Source organism: Chironomus tepperi, unplaced genomic scaffold, assembly GCF_022539635.2.
Source record: "Chironomus tepperi strain 1889 unplaced genomic scaffold, CSIRO-AGI_Ctep_v1 contig_394, whole genome shotgun sequence".
In the NCBI taxonomy this organism is placed as follows: Eukaryota; Metazoa; Arthropoda; class Insecta; order Diptera; family Chironomidae; genus Chironomus; species Chironomus tepperi.
In genome coordinates this window covers 203100-219257 of record NW_027226516.1, presented here as the reverse complement: position 1 = coordinate 219257, position 16158 = coordinate 203100, and the positions used below count along the sequence as shown (strand labels likewise).

At 29.6% G+C, this 16158-nt stretch overlaps 1 protein-coding gene across 1 annotated transcript in view; it reads left to right on the top strand.

Annotated features, from left to right (window-relative positions):
- The window catches only part of Sema1a (semaphorin 1a), a 217783-nt gene that overhangs the window by 141947 nt on the left and 59678 nt on the right, over window positions 1–16158 (top strand). The window contains exons 4-5 of the mRNA XM_070648243.1: window positions 5873–5981; window positions 8595–8790. Of these exons, the coding sequence (XP_070504344.1) occupies window positions 5873–5981; window positions 8595–8790 (305 nt within the window). The remainder of the gene's footprint in view (window positions 1–5872; window positions 5982–8594; window positions 8791–16158) is intronic.

Below are 16158 nucleotides of genomic sequence, written 5' to 3'. Positions count from 1 at the left end.
ATAATTTTTTCCTCTTTTTTTGTGCCATGCTTGATATCGTTATGTTTGTACAAAAAGCAACTAGAAGGCGGAATTTATGATGAACAAAATGGATAAAATGGGTTTGAGGACGCAGCACGTAACATTTTGCAAAATGCAGTAGAGTGAAAAAATTTATATTTTAAAAACATACATTTTGTGCTCATTTCTGTGCTGTGTCGATTTGAATGGCATTGATATGCTATTTTGAGTTACATACATGAGCTTGGAAATAAGGGAAAATTATTAGGTTTTGGTCTATAATTAGTCATTAATTTTGTGACATATATCAAAACTTAGTCGTATGTCGTAATAGATTATAATTAGTATTAATTATCAAACAATTTTCCAAATGAATTCAGAAAATATTTCTTTTTTTTGGAAAATTTCTTATTTCCAAGACTTGTGTGTGTTGAAGACGTTGGAATTAATTCATTTGGAAAATTACTTAAATTAAAAATGGATTTTTTTTTGCTTTGGAAAATTGAGTGAAGTATACATCGATGATTTTGTTCAGTTTAAATTAGGAGTTCTTTGAAATGATTAAGGTGTTCAACTTATCATTCAAGTATTCATGTTGCTGTATCTGTTACGTATCATAGCTCTGTCCTTATGCTTTAATGCATCCATTTTGTTCATTCCAACTGCTTTTTTCCTAACTGACAATAGACATACTAACCTAATTGAGCATGTTAATGTGTTTATTCAATTAATATGACTAAGCATGCTCAATTTTGTGACTCTGCTCATCAGCAAGCTCTTTGTCTGTTTGGATTTCATGTTCATTTATAATTTTAACCCTATTTTAGGCCAATAGTACTGCCTAAACACTTATAATATGAAATAAATGCGAATCAATTTGATCAAATCAATTCTAAGATCTTCAATCTTAGATTTTCATAGATTTAATCAGGGTTATTACAACATATTCTGTTTTACAGAATGTGTACACATATGTCACATATTTCATGTGTGCACAGGGAAATGTGTGGAAATTCACACATTTTCCACACATATCCACACATTTTTACATGTGACATATTTTCAAAACACACCAGATTCTGTCTTTAACAACCCTGGATTTAATAAGTGAATCAAACATTTTTGATTGTTTGAACTTGACCGAACAGCAATGCGTGTTTTTTAAGACACAACTCCTTCGCCGCATCAATCATAAGATGCGAAGTTGCACCATGGCTGCTGGTTTTAATGACAAAACTAGCAATTTTTCCGCAATTTTGTCAAATTATGCCACTCGAATTAATGATCTTCTAGTCCCAGAAACTAAAAATGTAGTGCAAAATTTGAATTCTTAGCTGTTGTTCAACTTTTTCTATTGAAATCTGAGAACTTCTTCAAATCTGAAAAATCGTGTATTTTTGGATTTATTGTAAATTTTCTAGATTCTACACGGTACACCAGTGTTCCTAGGCGCACAGGTAGACTGATATTGGTACTTAAGCAAAATATGTGATTAAATTGACAGAATAGTTTGCTAATTCAACAGAAGTCTCTGTCGATCTTATATTGAATCACAGCTTTGACTTATTACATCCACACCACATTCTCCAAATATATTCTCCATTCTCCTTAAAGGATATAATATCAGCAAAATGTTCATACATTCTTAAATCTATAATAATCTTAATCTAATTTTAGACAGACATGCCAAGAAAATAGATGAAAACTTATTAGATTATAGTTTTTTGCAAAGTCTCGACAGTTGAGTAAGGTATTAGTCTTGGGGGTACAAAAACTTGAATGATAAATTAGCCCTAAAAATGGAAGAAATTTTCTATTTTTGGATATATAATGTAAACAGAATAAATGCTCAATTAAATTGATGAAAAGACGATTTTAATTGGATAAAATCGAGTTAATTTTGTGGTGCTTTATTGAAAAGCATTCGAGACTGGGCGGACAATTTTTAACTATTTTTAAATAATTTTCTCCGAATCAGTGGGCTTTTTTGTTTGCAAATTAAGTTGATGAAAACTTATTCAAATTGAGAGCTTTTGTTAAATATTTATTTTAGTGTTCCACCTTCGAGCACGTGGCTTAGACACAACTGGCAACTTTGAGTTCGTGGAAAATAAACTCAAAGTTTAAAATTTTAATTACACAACAAGCGGCATTGGCAAAGTTCCTCTGAAACACCACAAAATTGTTTCAACGCAATAAATTATTTAACGACTTAATTACAAGTTTTCATGTAAAATCAACGACTTCATGTCTTGAGGAATTCTGGCGAATTCTATTTTGAAAAATTAAAAAGTTTTTTGAGAAGTCAACAATCAGAGAAATTTGTAGACTAAATATTAACAATTGGAAAATTGTGAAATATTGAAATTCGAAGAAATTTTGTTCAAATGTTTTGTTTTTTAAATGAAAAATTAAAAAGAAAATTTTATTGAAATTCTTCTAGAAAATTTTATGATTTTTTTAAGGTTTCAAAGAATTTAGATTTTTGATAAAACTTAAAATTGTATATTAAAGATTAAAATTTGAACTAAATATTTGAATTTTAACCAAGAACTGAAAATTTAGTTAAAATTTTAACATAAAATTAAAACTTTGAAATTAAAATTAAAGTTTTGAAATTTTGAAATTTTGAAAATTAAAAAAAAAAACAAAAAAATTTGTTAATTAAATTTTTAAATTCCTTAAAATTAACACAAAAATTTAGTTATTTTAAAATTTTAAATTCCTAAATTTTTTTGTTATTTCAATTGCTGGAAATTCAATTTTTTTTTATTTTCATTACAAAGTTTTAATTCTGAAATTTAGCATTTAAATTTCATATTTTTTAAGTTGAAATATTTTAGTTACTTTTCTAATTTTTAAAATAAATTCTTCAATTTTTTTCAAATTAAAATTTTTTCTTCTTTTTTTTAAATTTTAATTCTTTTTGACCTATTTGACTGGATTTTTATTTTCTCAAAATTATTATATTTACTGAAATTCTGTTTAAAATGTATTTGAATATTTTGGAAATTTTTAATTTATTAAATTTAAATTTTAAATTTCATAAATTTCAATTTTAAATGAAATCTAAATTCGAATTTAAAAAAAAAAACAAAAAAGAAAAATTAAAATTATTTTTTAATTTCAAAATTTTTATTTGAATTTTGGTTGAATTTCTAAAATTATTGCAAATTGATATTTTTTACAAGGGGGAGGAACTTAAAAATTTACCTGCATTTACATGCATTTACCTGCATTTACATGCATTTTCATGCATTTACATGCATTTACATGCATTTAAATGCATTCACATGCATTCACATGCATTTACCTGCATTTTAATAAAACTGGATTTTTAACGGATATATTCATCCTAAAACCTTTTTGACAATGTTTCCAAGATTTTTTTACACTCTGGTAACTAAATGGAGCCGAAATTTGATTTTTTTTATGGTTTAACAACCTAGTGATTCAAAAAATGACAAAATTCGACTTTTCTGAAGAATTTTTTTCCTCTAATAAGAAAATTTGTTCGAAATTCGATTTTTAAGAGAAGTTTTTCACTGTAGATTAGGGTTGGATAAATTTACGTTTATATGCGTACTTTATACAAAAAAATTTACGTATATGTATACTCAAAATCACAAAAACCGTTAAATGTATGTGATTTTGTTCATTATTAAATATAATTTCTTTGTTTATAATGAGTCTAGATGTTCATAGATTAAAAAGTTGAGGATTCTGGATGTTATTTAGATTTATTATGCTCTATTTGTTCGAGCTGGATGTCACTGGATCTTAGTTTTTGTTCATAATAATTCTAAAAGTTGCTGAGTCTTATTATTATTCTGAAAATTGTCTTTAAGTTTATTTATTGAAGGAAATAACGATCCAGGATGGTACTAGATTTTATAATTCCGATTAAATTGTTTGGTACAGATTTAAAATATTATCCAGCAACATTTAGTGCTATTATCCCTAACAGACAATGAGCATACTTCCCTAAATGAGCGTTAACATGACTATAATCATTCAATATTATAGAGAATGCACATTTTTGTTATCAAGCAAGGTCCATATCTGCTCGGGTATGTTTACATTTCAGTAACATCCAAAACAAGGTTACTATATAATAAGATCCAGGTACATCCAGAATACTCAAATACACAGAATTGTCAGATAGATGCCTGTGAGTAGGTGGCTAGCTATTTCTTGTTATATTTTGACTTAGTCTAGGCATTTCCTTTAGAAAGGCAAACAAATTTGCTTAGGCAAAGATTATACCTAGGCAAAGTATTTGTATAGCCAAAGGCAATACTTTTTGTCTTTACATAGACTTGTTTATGATAAGTATGCCTATGCCTAAGCAAACCTAGCAAAGATTTGAGTAGATAAATAATGTTTTTTGTAGAAATGAGAAAAAATGATGTACCTAGATAAATACTATTACCTATGACTAGGCAGTGCCTTTGCCTAGGTATTGTTTTTGGCTAGTCAAACCTACAAGGAGGCAAATTTATTTTCCTTTCTAAAGGTAATATCTGTGATGGATTTTTGCCTTTGATAATAATTCGATACGTAACAACTTTGTACAAAACATCAAAGTGTATCCAAGTCAATTTAAAGTGTAATAATAAGATCCAGTAATTTCCAGATCTATAGTACACAAAACTAAAATCCAGTAACATCCAGTATCAACTAGTATATTGGATAGAAGCCCTACATTGATATATTCACACCGGGCCCTAAAAAGTATTTCAGGTAGGCCAAGCTTGATACAAAATTTAAGGGATCAGGTTAAGCGGATAGGTTAAGCTTCGATTGACTTGGCAATAAGGAAAACTAATGAACAATTCGGTTTTTCTGAGGAATTTTCATTCAAATTCCAAGGAAAAATTGGACTTTTTAGAACTATTACTTTCTTTTTCAAGAATACTTTTAAATACCAATTTACTGGTTATTATCGTTTTGTTTTTATTCATAAGTAAGAAAAATGAGGCGAAATCGGTTTTTCCGGGAATTTTCCGCCCATCTATAGGAAAATCGAGGCAATTCCGATATATTGCTTCATTTTCTATGGCACCTGCATTTACATGCATTTACCTGCATTCACATGCATTTACCTGCATTTACCTGCATTCACATGCATTTACCTGCATTCACATGCATTTACATGCATTTCACCTGCATTTACATGAAAAAAATGTAAGTTCCTCCCCCTTGATTTTTTATAAATTTAATTAAACACAAATCAGACTTTAAATTTAAAAAATAAAACTTTTAAAACCTACAACAATTCTCTATAAATACTTTACAAGATCTTGAAACCCAAATTACAACAAAATTCCTCTTCTCAAAAAAGTCTTCCTTCCACACAAATAAGCAAAAATAAAGGACGAAAATATAAAAAAAATAAATGAAATAAATTAACTAATGGACTGACGGATAGATGAATGAATGAATGAGTAGTGGGTAGAACTATTACGAAAAGGGAATATAAAAGACGATATATTAAATAACATTGTTGAGTAATATTAACTAGAAACTTAATTACTTCTTACATTTAAGCTTCACACACCCTCGTCCTTGGTTTATTCTCATAGTTGAAAAAGCAAATGATTAATTAGTTGTGGAAATATAATTGATAAGGTTGAAGATAGTAAATGAAATGACAAATTTACTTTCTGGTTTTTATGGGGAAAATTTATAGCAGAATCTTTAAAATTTTTTTTGAATTTATTTAAAATTCAAATCTTCTTCCTTAAAAATTTATTACAACTTCCTTGCAGCCAACTGTAAAATCAGCAATAAATCTGAAAGTTAAATGCAATCAAACTGAATTTAATATTTCAATTATATTCATAAAAAATTCTATTTTTTTTCTTTACAGGAACGTTATCTATAATCTAAGTATCCATGATTTATCAGAGCAGAACCGAGTTCTTTGGCACTCGACAGAAGATGATATAAAGATGTGTCTAATAAAGGGAAAGGATGAGGTAAGGATGTAAACGATGCATAGAAGAAGGCATCTATCTTGTACTATATACTATGTATATATAAGGATGTAATATATTTTTTGGGTAGAATAATTGTGATAACGGTAACACATGCCATTTGCTAATGTAAATGGGGATTAGTATGGAAGGTATGAGAACTTTTTTTTTTGGGATGGTCCTTTGTCAAGTATGATGAGGGATACTGATGTTTATTGGATATTTTTAGAATCTGGAAATTTCAATATTTATTTTACTATTTTTAAATATATTAAATTAACTTTTGTTGAATATTCTAAAAGCCTAAATTGTTTTAGAAATAGAATTTAAAAATTTTAGAAAATTTTAGAAAATTTAAAAATTTAAGAAAATTTGAAAAAAAAAAATTTAATAATTTATGAAAATTTAAAAAATTTAAGAAAATTTAAAAATTAAGAAAGTTTGAAAATTTAAATAATTACAAAAAATTAAAAGAATAAAAAATTTAAAAATTAGAAAATTTAAAAATTTTAAAAAGTTCAAAAATTCAAAAATTTAAAAATTTGAAAGTTCTAAGAAATTTAGGAAATTTAAAAATTTAAAATTTTTAGAAAATTTAAAAATTTTTGAAAATTTTAAAATTTAGAAAATTTTAAAAAAGTTAGAAAATTCAAAAATTTAAGAAAATTTAAAAATTTAAGAAAATTTAAAAATTTAAGAATTTAAAGATTTTTAATTTAAAAACAAGATTTTCAAAATCATTTTAAAATAGATTTTCAAAACTTTTTTTTATGAGTATATAACTTAAAATTCAATATTTTACTTTAGTAATTCAAAAATAATTAATTTTACAAATTTCAAATTAAATGTTCAACATTTTATTAAAAATCAGACTAAGTGTGTTATAACATGGACAAGAAGAAACTGAAAGAAAATTAAATTCATAAAATTCTTATCAACACATCTCCAGCAGCAGCAGCAGCATTCATAAAACGTAATATTATAGACTTCCATTCAAACACTCTTTCATACCTGCTAATGGAATATTTTTTAAATTTCCTGTTCCTCTCACAACAAAAAAAAAAAAAAACAGCAAGTTAAAAGAATTAACATTTTGTACATCACATGGATGTTTAATTAAAAATTATCTCGTTCCTTACCATCTTACATCATCTCGCACTCGACATAACATAAATATATGCAATATTATGTGTGTACGATACTAAATCAGGATGGCTTAAAAAGCACAAGGAACAGAGAATAAAAAATGATAACGAGTACGAGCACATGAAATTGTAATAAAGTGAAATTAACAAACTTTCTCTCCTTCTGTCTGTGTCTCATTTTAACTTTATTGGATATAATATACACAGCATGAATGAACACGAATTTTTTGAGAACTTATCTTGGAATGCTCAGAAGGTTGTGCTGCTTCGTGGAGTTTTAAATTGTTGAAAAAAAGAATTTTTTAAGATTTAAAATTAAAGATTTAATAAAAAGATTTCGATATAAAAATTCAATTTTTTTAATTCAAATTTTAAATTTTGAAATTTAATTTGCAATTTTGAAAATTTGAATTTCTATTTCAAAACTTCAAAGTCAAATTTTTGTAAATTTTAAAATAATTTTTTTTTAAAATTTCAATTTAAGATTTTGCAAATTTCAATTTGATTTTAGATTAAATTTCAACTTGAGTTTTTGTAAATTTTAATTTAAAATTTGTTAATTTTGTCAAATTTCTATTTTAATTTTTGTAAATTTCAATTTAAATTTTTGTAAATTTCAATTTGAGTTTATTTTAAATTTCAATTTAAAATTTGCTAATTTTGTCAAATTTCAATTTAAATTTTTCCAAATTTCAGTTTTAATTTTTATAAATTTTTACTTAAATTTTTGTAATTTTCAATTTAATTTCCATAAACTTTTTTTCATCCAAATTGCTGTATAATTAATTTCAAAATTTCATTTATAAATTTCGTCTAAAAACTATTGAATAACCCTTAAAACCATCAACCATCAACATCTAACCCCAATGGAAATGCATCACATAACATCAACTAACGCTTCCATCTAAAAAATACACATAAATTTGTGCTTAAAACTGCATAAAATCCTCTAAAAAAATGCAAACTTCAACGAGAAGCATGAACAACTGTCTGAGTGGCTACTTCTCATTGTTATGCATATTCTCTACACTATCCAAGCATTTTATAGCACCCCGTTATCCTTTGAACTTGTTATGTTATAGTATCGTACACATTTTACACTTTATAACAGAAATACATAATAATAGTAAAGTATATGGAGCATTCCTTTTATCTATTCATGCATATATATGTGTATGTGTATATCCCCCATCCTAAAAAACAACCAAAAGGAGAAAAAACCTCTGCATTAAGTAGAATGAGAACCAATAAGACAAATTGCTCGACAGATAATTGAATTCGTGTTCACTTGAATTTGTATTGGCACAATGTAGTAACTCGCCAAAGCATAACAATTTTTTGAAGTCGTGCCAAAATCAATAAAAATTGGTTCATGTGTTACCGTTGGCTGTGCCAGTCTCAATCGACATCCATACATTGTTATTTCTATATATTGATGTCAAATTTATTTTGTCTTGTCTTTTTTTTTCAGGAATCATGTCAGAATTATATTCGAATTCTTACAGTCACACAACCGGGAACGTTATTGGCATGTGGTACAAATGCCTATCGGCCAGTGTGTCATTATTACAACACAACGGGAACTAAATATGTGTTAGAGAAAAATAAAGCTGGACAAGCAATGTGTCCGTATGGACCAAAGCATAATTCAACATCAGTTTTTGTCGGTAAGTATATTTTATGATTTATTCTTTGTATGTGTAGATGATTACATTCATCATGGTCTGAATTGCTTATGATTCTCTTTCAATCTACAATTTCAATTTTATATGTAATTTTAAATTCTCTGATGGAATTATGAGGAAATTGAGTGATGAGAATGATTTTGTTAGAATGTTTAAAAAATCTGAGAGATTTGTCAAAAGACGGACGGAATTCTGGGTGATCTGACATGAATTATTTCAAAATCTTAAGATTTCTGCCGAGTTTTCCAATTTTTTTGGAACTTTCGCAAATTTCTGCTAAGGGGCCGTTCACTTATTACGTTACGCAAAAAACGAATTTCTAGACCCCCCCCCCCTCCCCCCTCGTTAAAAATGTCCATTTTTTGGTTTAGGCTGTTACAAATTCCTAGACCCCCCCTCTCCCCCTAAAAAGCGAACATAATAAGCTAAGAGTTTCAAGATTTCTGTCGGATTTTTGTTAAAAGTTTAAAATATCTGAGAGATTTTACAAAACTCGGACAGATTTCTGGCAGGTTTTATGAGAATCAGCAAAAGATTTCAAAGAATCAGTCAAAAATCTATTGGATTTTTGCAAAATTCGGCTAAAAAATTCAAGAATTCTACCGGATTTTGGAAAAAGTCGAGTTAAAGTTTCTACATTTTTTTTCGGATTCAAAATTTCTGTCGGATTTTGTCAAAAGTTTCAAAATTTCTGACAGATTTTGACGAAGGTCGGCCTAAAGCTTCCACATTTCTGCCGGATTTTTAAAAAAAGTCGGCTATAAATTTTAAGACTTTTATAAGTTTTCTGTCAGATTTTAGCGAAAGTTGACTTAAATTTTCAAGATTTCTGCCGAATTCTTGCAGAACTCGGCTAAAAGTTACGAGATTTCTGTGCAGAAATCGGCTAAAAGTTTCGAGATTTCTGTGCAGAAATCGGCCGATAATTTCAATAATTTTGGCGAAGTTTAAAAACTTTATATTAACAATCTTAAAAATCCAGACTGATAATTACAAAAATCTCACCAAAATCATCCCAAATTCCCCACAAGGGACCCCCTCGTCTTACTTTCTTAAATAAACATTCAACAAAAAGTCCAAAGAACCGACAACGAATGAGTGAGAATAAGCGAAACATTGCAAAACTTGAATCACTGACTGATTAAATAATTGTTTCAATGAACTTTTCCTTTTAAAAGATTCATACATTGTTAATATTGCATGTATTTCACGTGTCATTGACATACAACATACCATAGCACCCACAGCAACTGCATTGCGCGTGTGAGAACATTTTCTGTTCCGCTCATTTCTTCATTTTGCTTTTTCTTACTTTTATGAAATGAAGTCAGTGAAATTTTCTTAAAAAATGAAGAAGAGGAAGGAGGAATTAAAAAAGAAGAAGAAAAGTTCTTTTTGATGAAAGCGAATGATGTGAAATATGAAGAATTTTGAACTTTTTTTTAAAGATTTTTTGGGGGAACGAAGAGGTGGAGGGAGTAGAAGTGGTTGCATTTTACTCAATTAAGAGAACGTACAGGTATTAGGTAGCACTTGAAATCGCGTTTTAGGGCCATCTCTCCCCGCATCGTAACGTATTGTCACAATATTTTGAACCAAAATTCGGACACAGTAACAAAATTGTAATCCCCTTCCCCTCCTCCACCCCGCTAAGGGCTTCGTTTTATCCGAACTTCCTTTAATGAATTGTGCACTTGACTACAATAAGACCATGTCTAGCAAAGAGAACAATACGATATTTACTAAGAATCTAATGTCAATATTGATACATGATCGACCATATTCAGTCTAAACAAGTTTAATTTGTGGAAATCTCTTGCATTCAGGTTCATTTTGATTCAGATGTTAGGTTCAGCTCTTTGGCAATTAGCAAGCGGTAGCCAGAGATGGAGCTGGTTTCAGGCGACATCTTTGGGATGACTTGCATCACAATTGATGCGTATGACCAGATAAATAAGTATTAAATCCGAATAGCGGTTAATTGATCCCAAAACCGGTATTAGGCAAGCATGACTATGGCATGGTATTGGATTTAAACTGAATGCGTGTTTAAACTAGAGTCATGCATGTAGGGGTGTCGATTATTTGGGTTTTCCAAAAAAAAAAATCTATTTTATAAAGATTTGTACAAGGATTTGGGTAAAAACCCAAGTACTTGGGGTACCCCAAATCCTTACAAAATACCCCAAATCCCAAGTACTCGACACCCCTAAATGCATGTTTGAAGTTGATTGACCGATTTGTATCATTCGAGTAAGTTATAAATCTGAATGTCTGGGCATTTAATGGTTTTAGAGCTTGAAATTGACTCGAATTTTGCAGGCATGCATCGAATTTTTGTATATGCACTCTCATCGATTCGACTTCATGAACATTAGCAGTCGACTCAAAGCTCTGCATAATGATAAAGTTAAATCTTTCATTCCAATAACATTCTCGATCTGAATCCATTAATGACTGACAACAACATTCAAGTTTGTTTGATCATAATCTGAATTTTTAATTTTTTGAAATTTAATTCGACTTAATAAAGTTATAATTAAGTGCGGAATCTTTAATAAGCGATACAAACACTATATCTACACTCCCACCCCTTGCATACCACATCATGATATTTGAGTAATATTTTACTTACTTGTTTACTATAAAATTTGTGTAAACATTCTCGAAATATTTTTCTTCCTCGCTTATTTTCCATTTCTTCATCTTCAATTTCTCTCATACTTGCTTGCTCTCGCCGCTATCTAGTACAATTTCAAAATACACTCATTTTCATCGTGTTTCAATTACAGTAGAGGAAAAACATTGCCGCAAGATGTTGGTGATAAGACGATGGAGAATTTCAAGAAATATTAATTTACGCTTTAACTTACTTGTACATATTTTTTCATCGGCTTTCCAACTTTTTATCTTCTTCCTTCTTTTTTTGTTGGATATAAATAGAAAATACCTTTTTGCACTAATTAAATTTTGGCTGTGTGTTAATTAAACTTGACAGACATGAAACATGGAATGATTATTACTTAAATCATGCTTCTTTCACTTTCTGTCTGCTGATGCTTTTCATTGCTATCAGGATTTACAGCATAAGAAACATCATCAACTTAAAGATTTAATGATATTGTGGATTTTCTTTTTTTGCTTATGCGGTTTAAGTTTTGAGGTATTTTTTGAGGAAGAAGTGGTGTGAAAGGCAGTTTGACTGGATGTTGGATAGCTTGGCATTTGGATAGAGTCAGCTTTCGGAGACGTCTGCGACGTCTGAGGGAGGTAATGCATTACAATTGATATGTACGATCAGCAAGGAAGTAAGTAAGAGTACGGATATGTACCTTAAACCATAAACTTCAGCTGCACATCAAGATAGTGTCGCATAGAGTGATATAGATCTAACAAGAAATAAAAGGACTAGCTTTTGTCAATCTCCATGATATTTTAAGGGTCCTAACTACGTCCTCTCCAAAAATACAACGCAACCCCCCTTACGACACCGACGCAAAATGCTTAATACTCATCATACTGATCAAAATCATCATCAAACTAACTTCTTCCACATTACTCATTAGACTCTAAAGCATCCAAAGGCGCCTTCCGATGAGTTCATTCATCCCTCCACTGTAACTCACCACCTTTCAAACTTCCTTTCATTCCACCATATCTCGATACATTTTTATCAGATAAGTTTAACACAAAAGGAAGACAGAAAAAAAGGTTTTTTCATTCCATCATCAAAGTATTAGTATAATCAAGTCAATGAAGTGTACAGAACCAAGGCAAAAAATAAAAAAAAAATATTGTTAGCATAAAGTCGCGCAAAGTCATGGTTGAATGGATGGATGGAAAAAGATATCACCGTATCATTTACGAAAAGAAATAATGTCTCTAAGAGGAGAGACGACTGTGAAGCAGCAGTAGCAAAGAAAATTGATGAACATACTTTATACTTGAATGATAATATTTTCTTCAATATTCTTGTGTATAGATTAAATGTTTTTCACCTCACCTCACACTTTCCCAAGTCAGTATAGCAACAACAAGCATGATATGATGATGATGATGAGGTGGGGGGTGACTTGGGTGACATTAGTAAGGAGTAATAATAAAGTATGAATTCAGGATGAGAGATAAGAAAAAAAAAATGCTATGTAAATGATTCAGGTTGTATCTTATACAGATATGTATGATATTGAGGGTGCCAAAAGTAACAATTTCCAAGGACATTAAGGTGGTTTGCAAATGTGCGAAACTTCTCATTTTTCTTCTCATTTTTGTTTGACATTGTTTGGTTTCATCTTACCGTATGTGCTTTTTGGGGTGATGATTCTCTTTTGGGGAATGAAGATTCTTCATATTTTTGCGTTACATGATATAGATTCATACCATATTTGTAAATGGATACGAAGAATTACATCGAGATTAAGGTGTATAAGTTGGGAATTGGAGAAAATGATATGGAGAATCATGGCATTAAATCTGTATCGAGTGGAAAGAAGTCACAAAAATGTGAATATTGAAGGATATATGTGGAAAAAAAGGATTTGGATATGTGTGGGGTTGACGACTGGCAGTAGTAATTTGATCATGTGAATGGAAAAACTGTTGAATTACCAAATGAATGAGACATTTTTGTAGTGGGTTGGATGAGGATGTGGGTGTTGAATGACCTGAATATGCGTAAATTTGAGGACTTTTTGGTAGACTTGATCAATTTATGGACGTGGATGTTCATCTTTTGGACATTGTTGCTCAGAATTTGATGATTTGTGTCCAAATTGGATCATTGTAGCTCACATTTCATTTTTATTGCTCATATTTGGATATTGTTGCTCACGATTTAAACAGTGTTGCTCATTATTGCTCAGATTTGGGTAAATTACGCTCAAACTGGTTTATTGTTGCTCAAATTTGTTCATTCTTGCTCATGTTTAGTAATTTTTGGTCACATTAGCTCAGATTTTGGTATAATAGGCTTTAATTGGGTTAATATTGCTCACATGCGTTGATTGTTGCTCACATTTGGACTTTTTACTCAGATTTTGGTAATTTGTGCTCATTTAAGTCATTGTTGCTCATATTTTGGTGAATTGTTCTTTAACTGGATCATTGTTGCTTACATTTCATCATTTTTGCTCATATTTGAATATTGTTGCTCACGCTTTGGAGATTGTTGCTCAATTTTGTTCAAATTAGGGTAAATTGTGCTCAAACTGTCTCATTGTTGCTCAAATTTGATAATATTTGCTGATATTTGGTCTCTGTTGCTCATATTTGCTCAGATTTTGTCAATTGTGCTTCAATCGGGTCTTATTTGCTCACATTTGCTGATTGTTTCTCACATTTGGTCATTTTTACTCAGTTTACAATCAAAGTTCCTCGAATGTTGCATTTTAATGCTCAATATTACTCCAAATGAATGTTTAATTAACCTCAAATCCAACCCATTAATTAACCATCGTATATACAATTATCAAACATCTACAACTTCCTTACTACCTCCATCATCATCTCCTTTATCCACCCCAGTCATAATCTCCCCAAAAAAAAAATTATTAAACACAGCATATTATTTAAGATATCAAATTTAACATCCTCTACCTTGAAATCCCACATTAATTTTAAAAAAAGCATGCATATAGCCTTAATGTAATTTCTTGCGTCACGAGGGAAGCATATGATCCTAATTTCATTTCACATCTTCTTCTTATCAACATCCAATTCCACAATATGCTTGAGGTTAAAAATTTAATTTGCGCTCTGCAGCTTTAAGCTGTTTTTATTGATTTTACGTTTTTCACTCGTTGTTGAGTAAAAGACTGTTTTTTTATGTGTATAAGCCGCATCGGGAGGTTTTTATGGGAGGTTGAGTATGAGTATTTAAAATTAGTTGAAAATGTGTTGTGAAATCTGTTTAGAATTATTATTTTGAGGTTATGGTTTAATTTTGAAGTTAAAGATCGCGGAATTAATAGGAATAATGAAATTTGGGATTTTTATGAATTAAATTAAGTTTGAAATTGACGTTAAAATTTAAAAATAGATTTAAAAGTTGGGAAAATTTAAAAATTGATTTAAAAAGTCGTTAAAATTTGAAAATAGATTTAAAAAAGTCGTTAAAATTTAAAAATTGATTTAAAAAATTAGAAAAATTCAAAAATAGATTTAAAATTTCGGAAAAATTCAGATTTAAAAAGTCGTTAAAATTTAAAAATTCATTGAAAAAGTCGTTAAAATTCAAAAATTGGTTTAAAAAGTCGTTAAAATTTGAAAATAGATTTAAAAAGTTGAGAAATTTGTGACAATTTTTTGAAAAATTGAGTTAAAAAATCTGACAAATTTAGTTCCCAAATGACACAAATCCCCATTTTTCCATTGACAAAAATTTACCCATTTACAGCTCTATAAAGTTACAGTAATTATAAAACTATTTTTTCCATTCGAGCTATAAACACAACGAGTAACAAATTACGACGTTAGAAACTTTCTTTTGAAAATTTCATTAAGCTTTTATTTTTTGTTCCAGTCATTGATTGCTCACAACATTGGAGACATGAATATTCCAGTGAGATTTTCCGACCTACTTTTATGGCTTTCAACATTTAAAGAATGAAAAAAGAAAAAATACAGAAAATTATGATTAATGCACAGCTTTCTCGTGTTGCCTTGTAAAAATCGCTCAGGGAACCGGGACGCTTAATTCCTTATCATGTTTATATTATTGTTGTTACTGCAAATTAAGGATGAATAACTTTATGTGCTGTTATATCATGCTGTTTATGTGAAATGAAATTGTCAGTATGGTTTTTATTGTAACTAACTACAGGAATATGGTAGCAACAAGGAGGAGTAAATGGATGTTTTGTTATTAAGGCTGATGTGGGAGTGTAGGATGGCTTGTTCTATTTTGAGAGTGTGAGCGGGTTGAAGGATAGAAATAGAAAGTGATGAAGTCATTTAAGATGGATTAAGAGGCGAACATTCTGGACTTTTGGGAAATTAATGGGAATTGAGGATGGATGAGAATGTTGAGTTATTTTGGGAATTTCTGGAAAATTCGAGTTTTTGAAAAGCTTCACTGATTTTTCTGAGATTTCTGATCCTGCTAAAGATAGTCATTAGAAAGAGCGCAATGTTGTAGGTTCAGTTATAGGTCAAGGATGCGTTGCCAGTTTGAGCCCTAAATTCCAACTCCCGCTCATCATGGAAGATACCCCTGGCAGGTTCTGTACATAACAGCATGAAGTTATCTCTGATTCAGTTAAGTAGAGCCGTTTTGAGTTTATCTTGAGTCGATTAAACAATAAACGATTTTAGTCGACATTGAGCCATGCTGTATCCTTTTAAAGATATTAA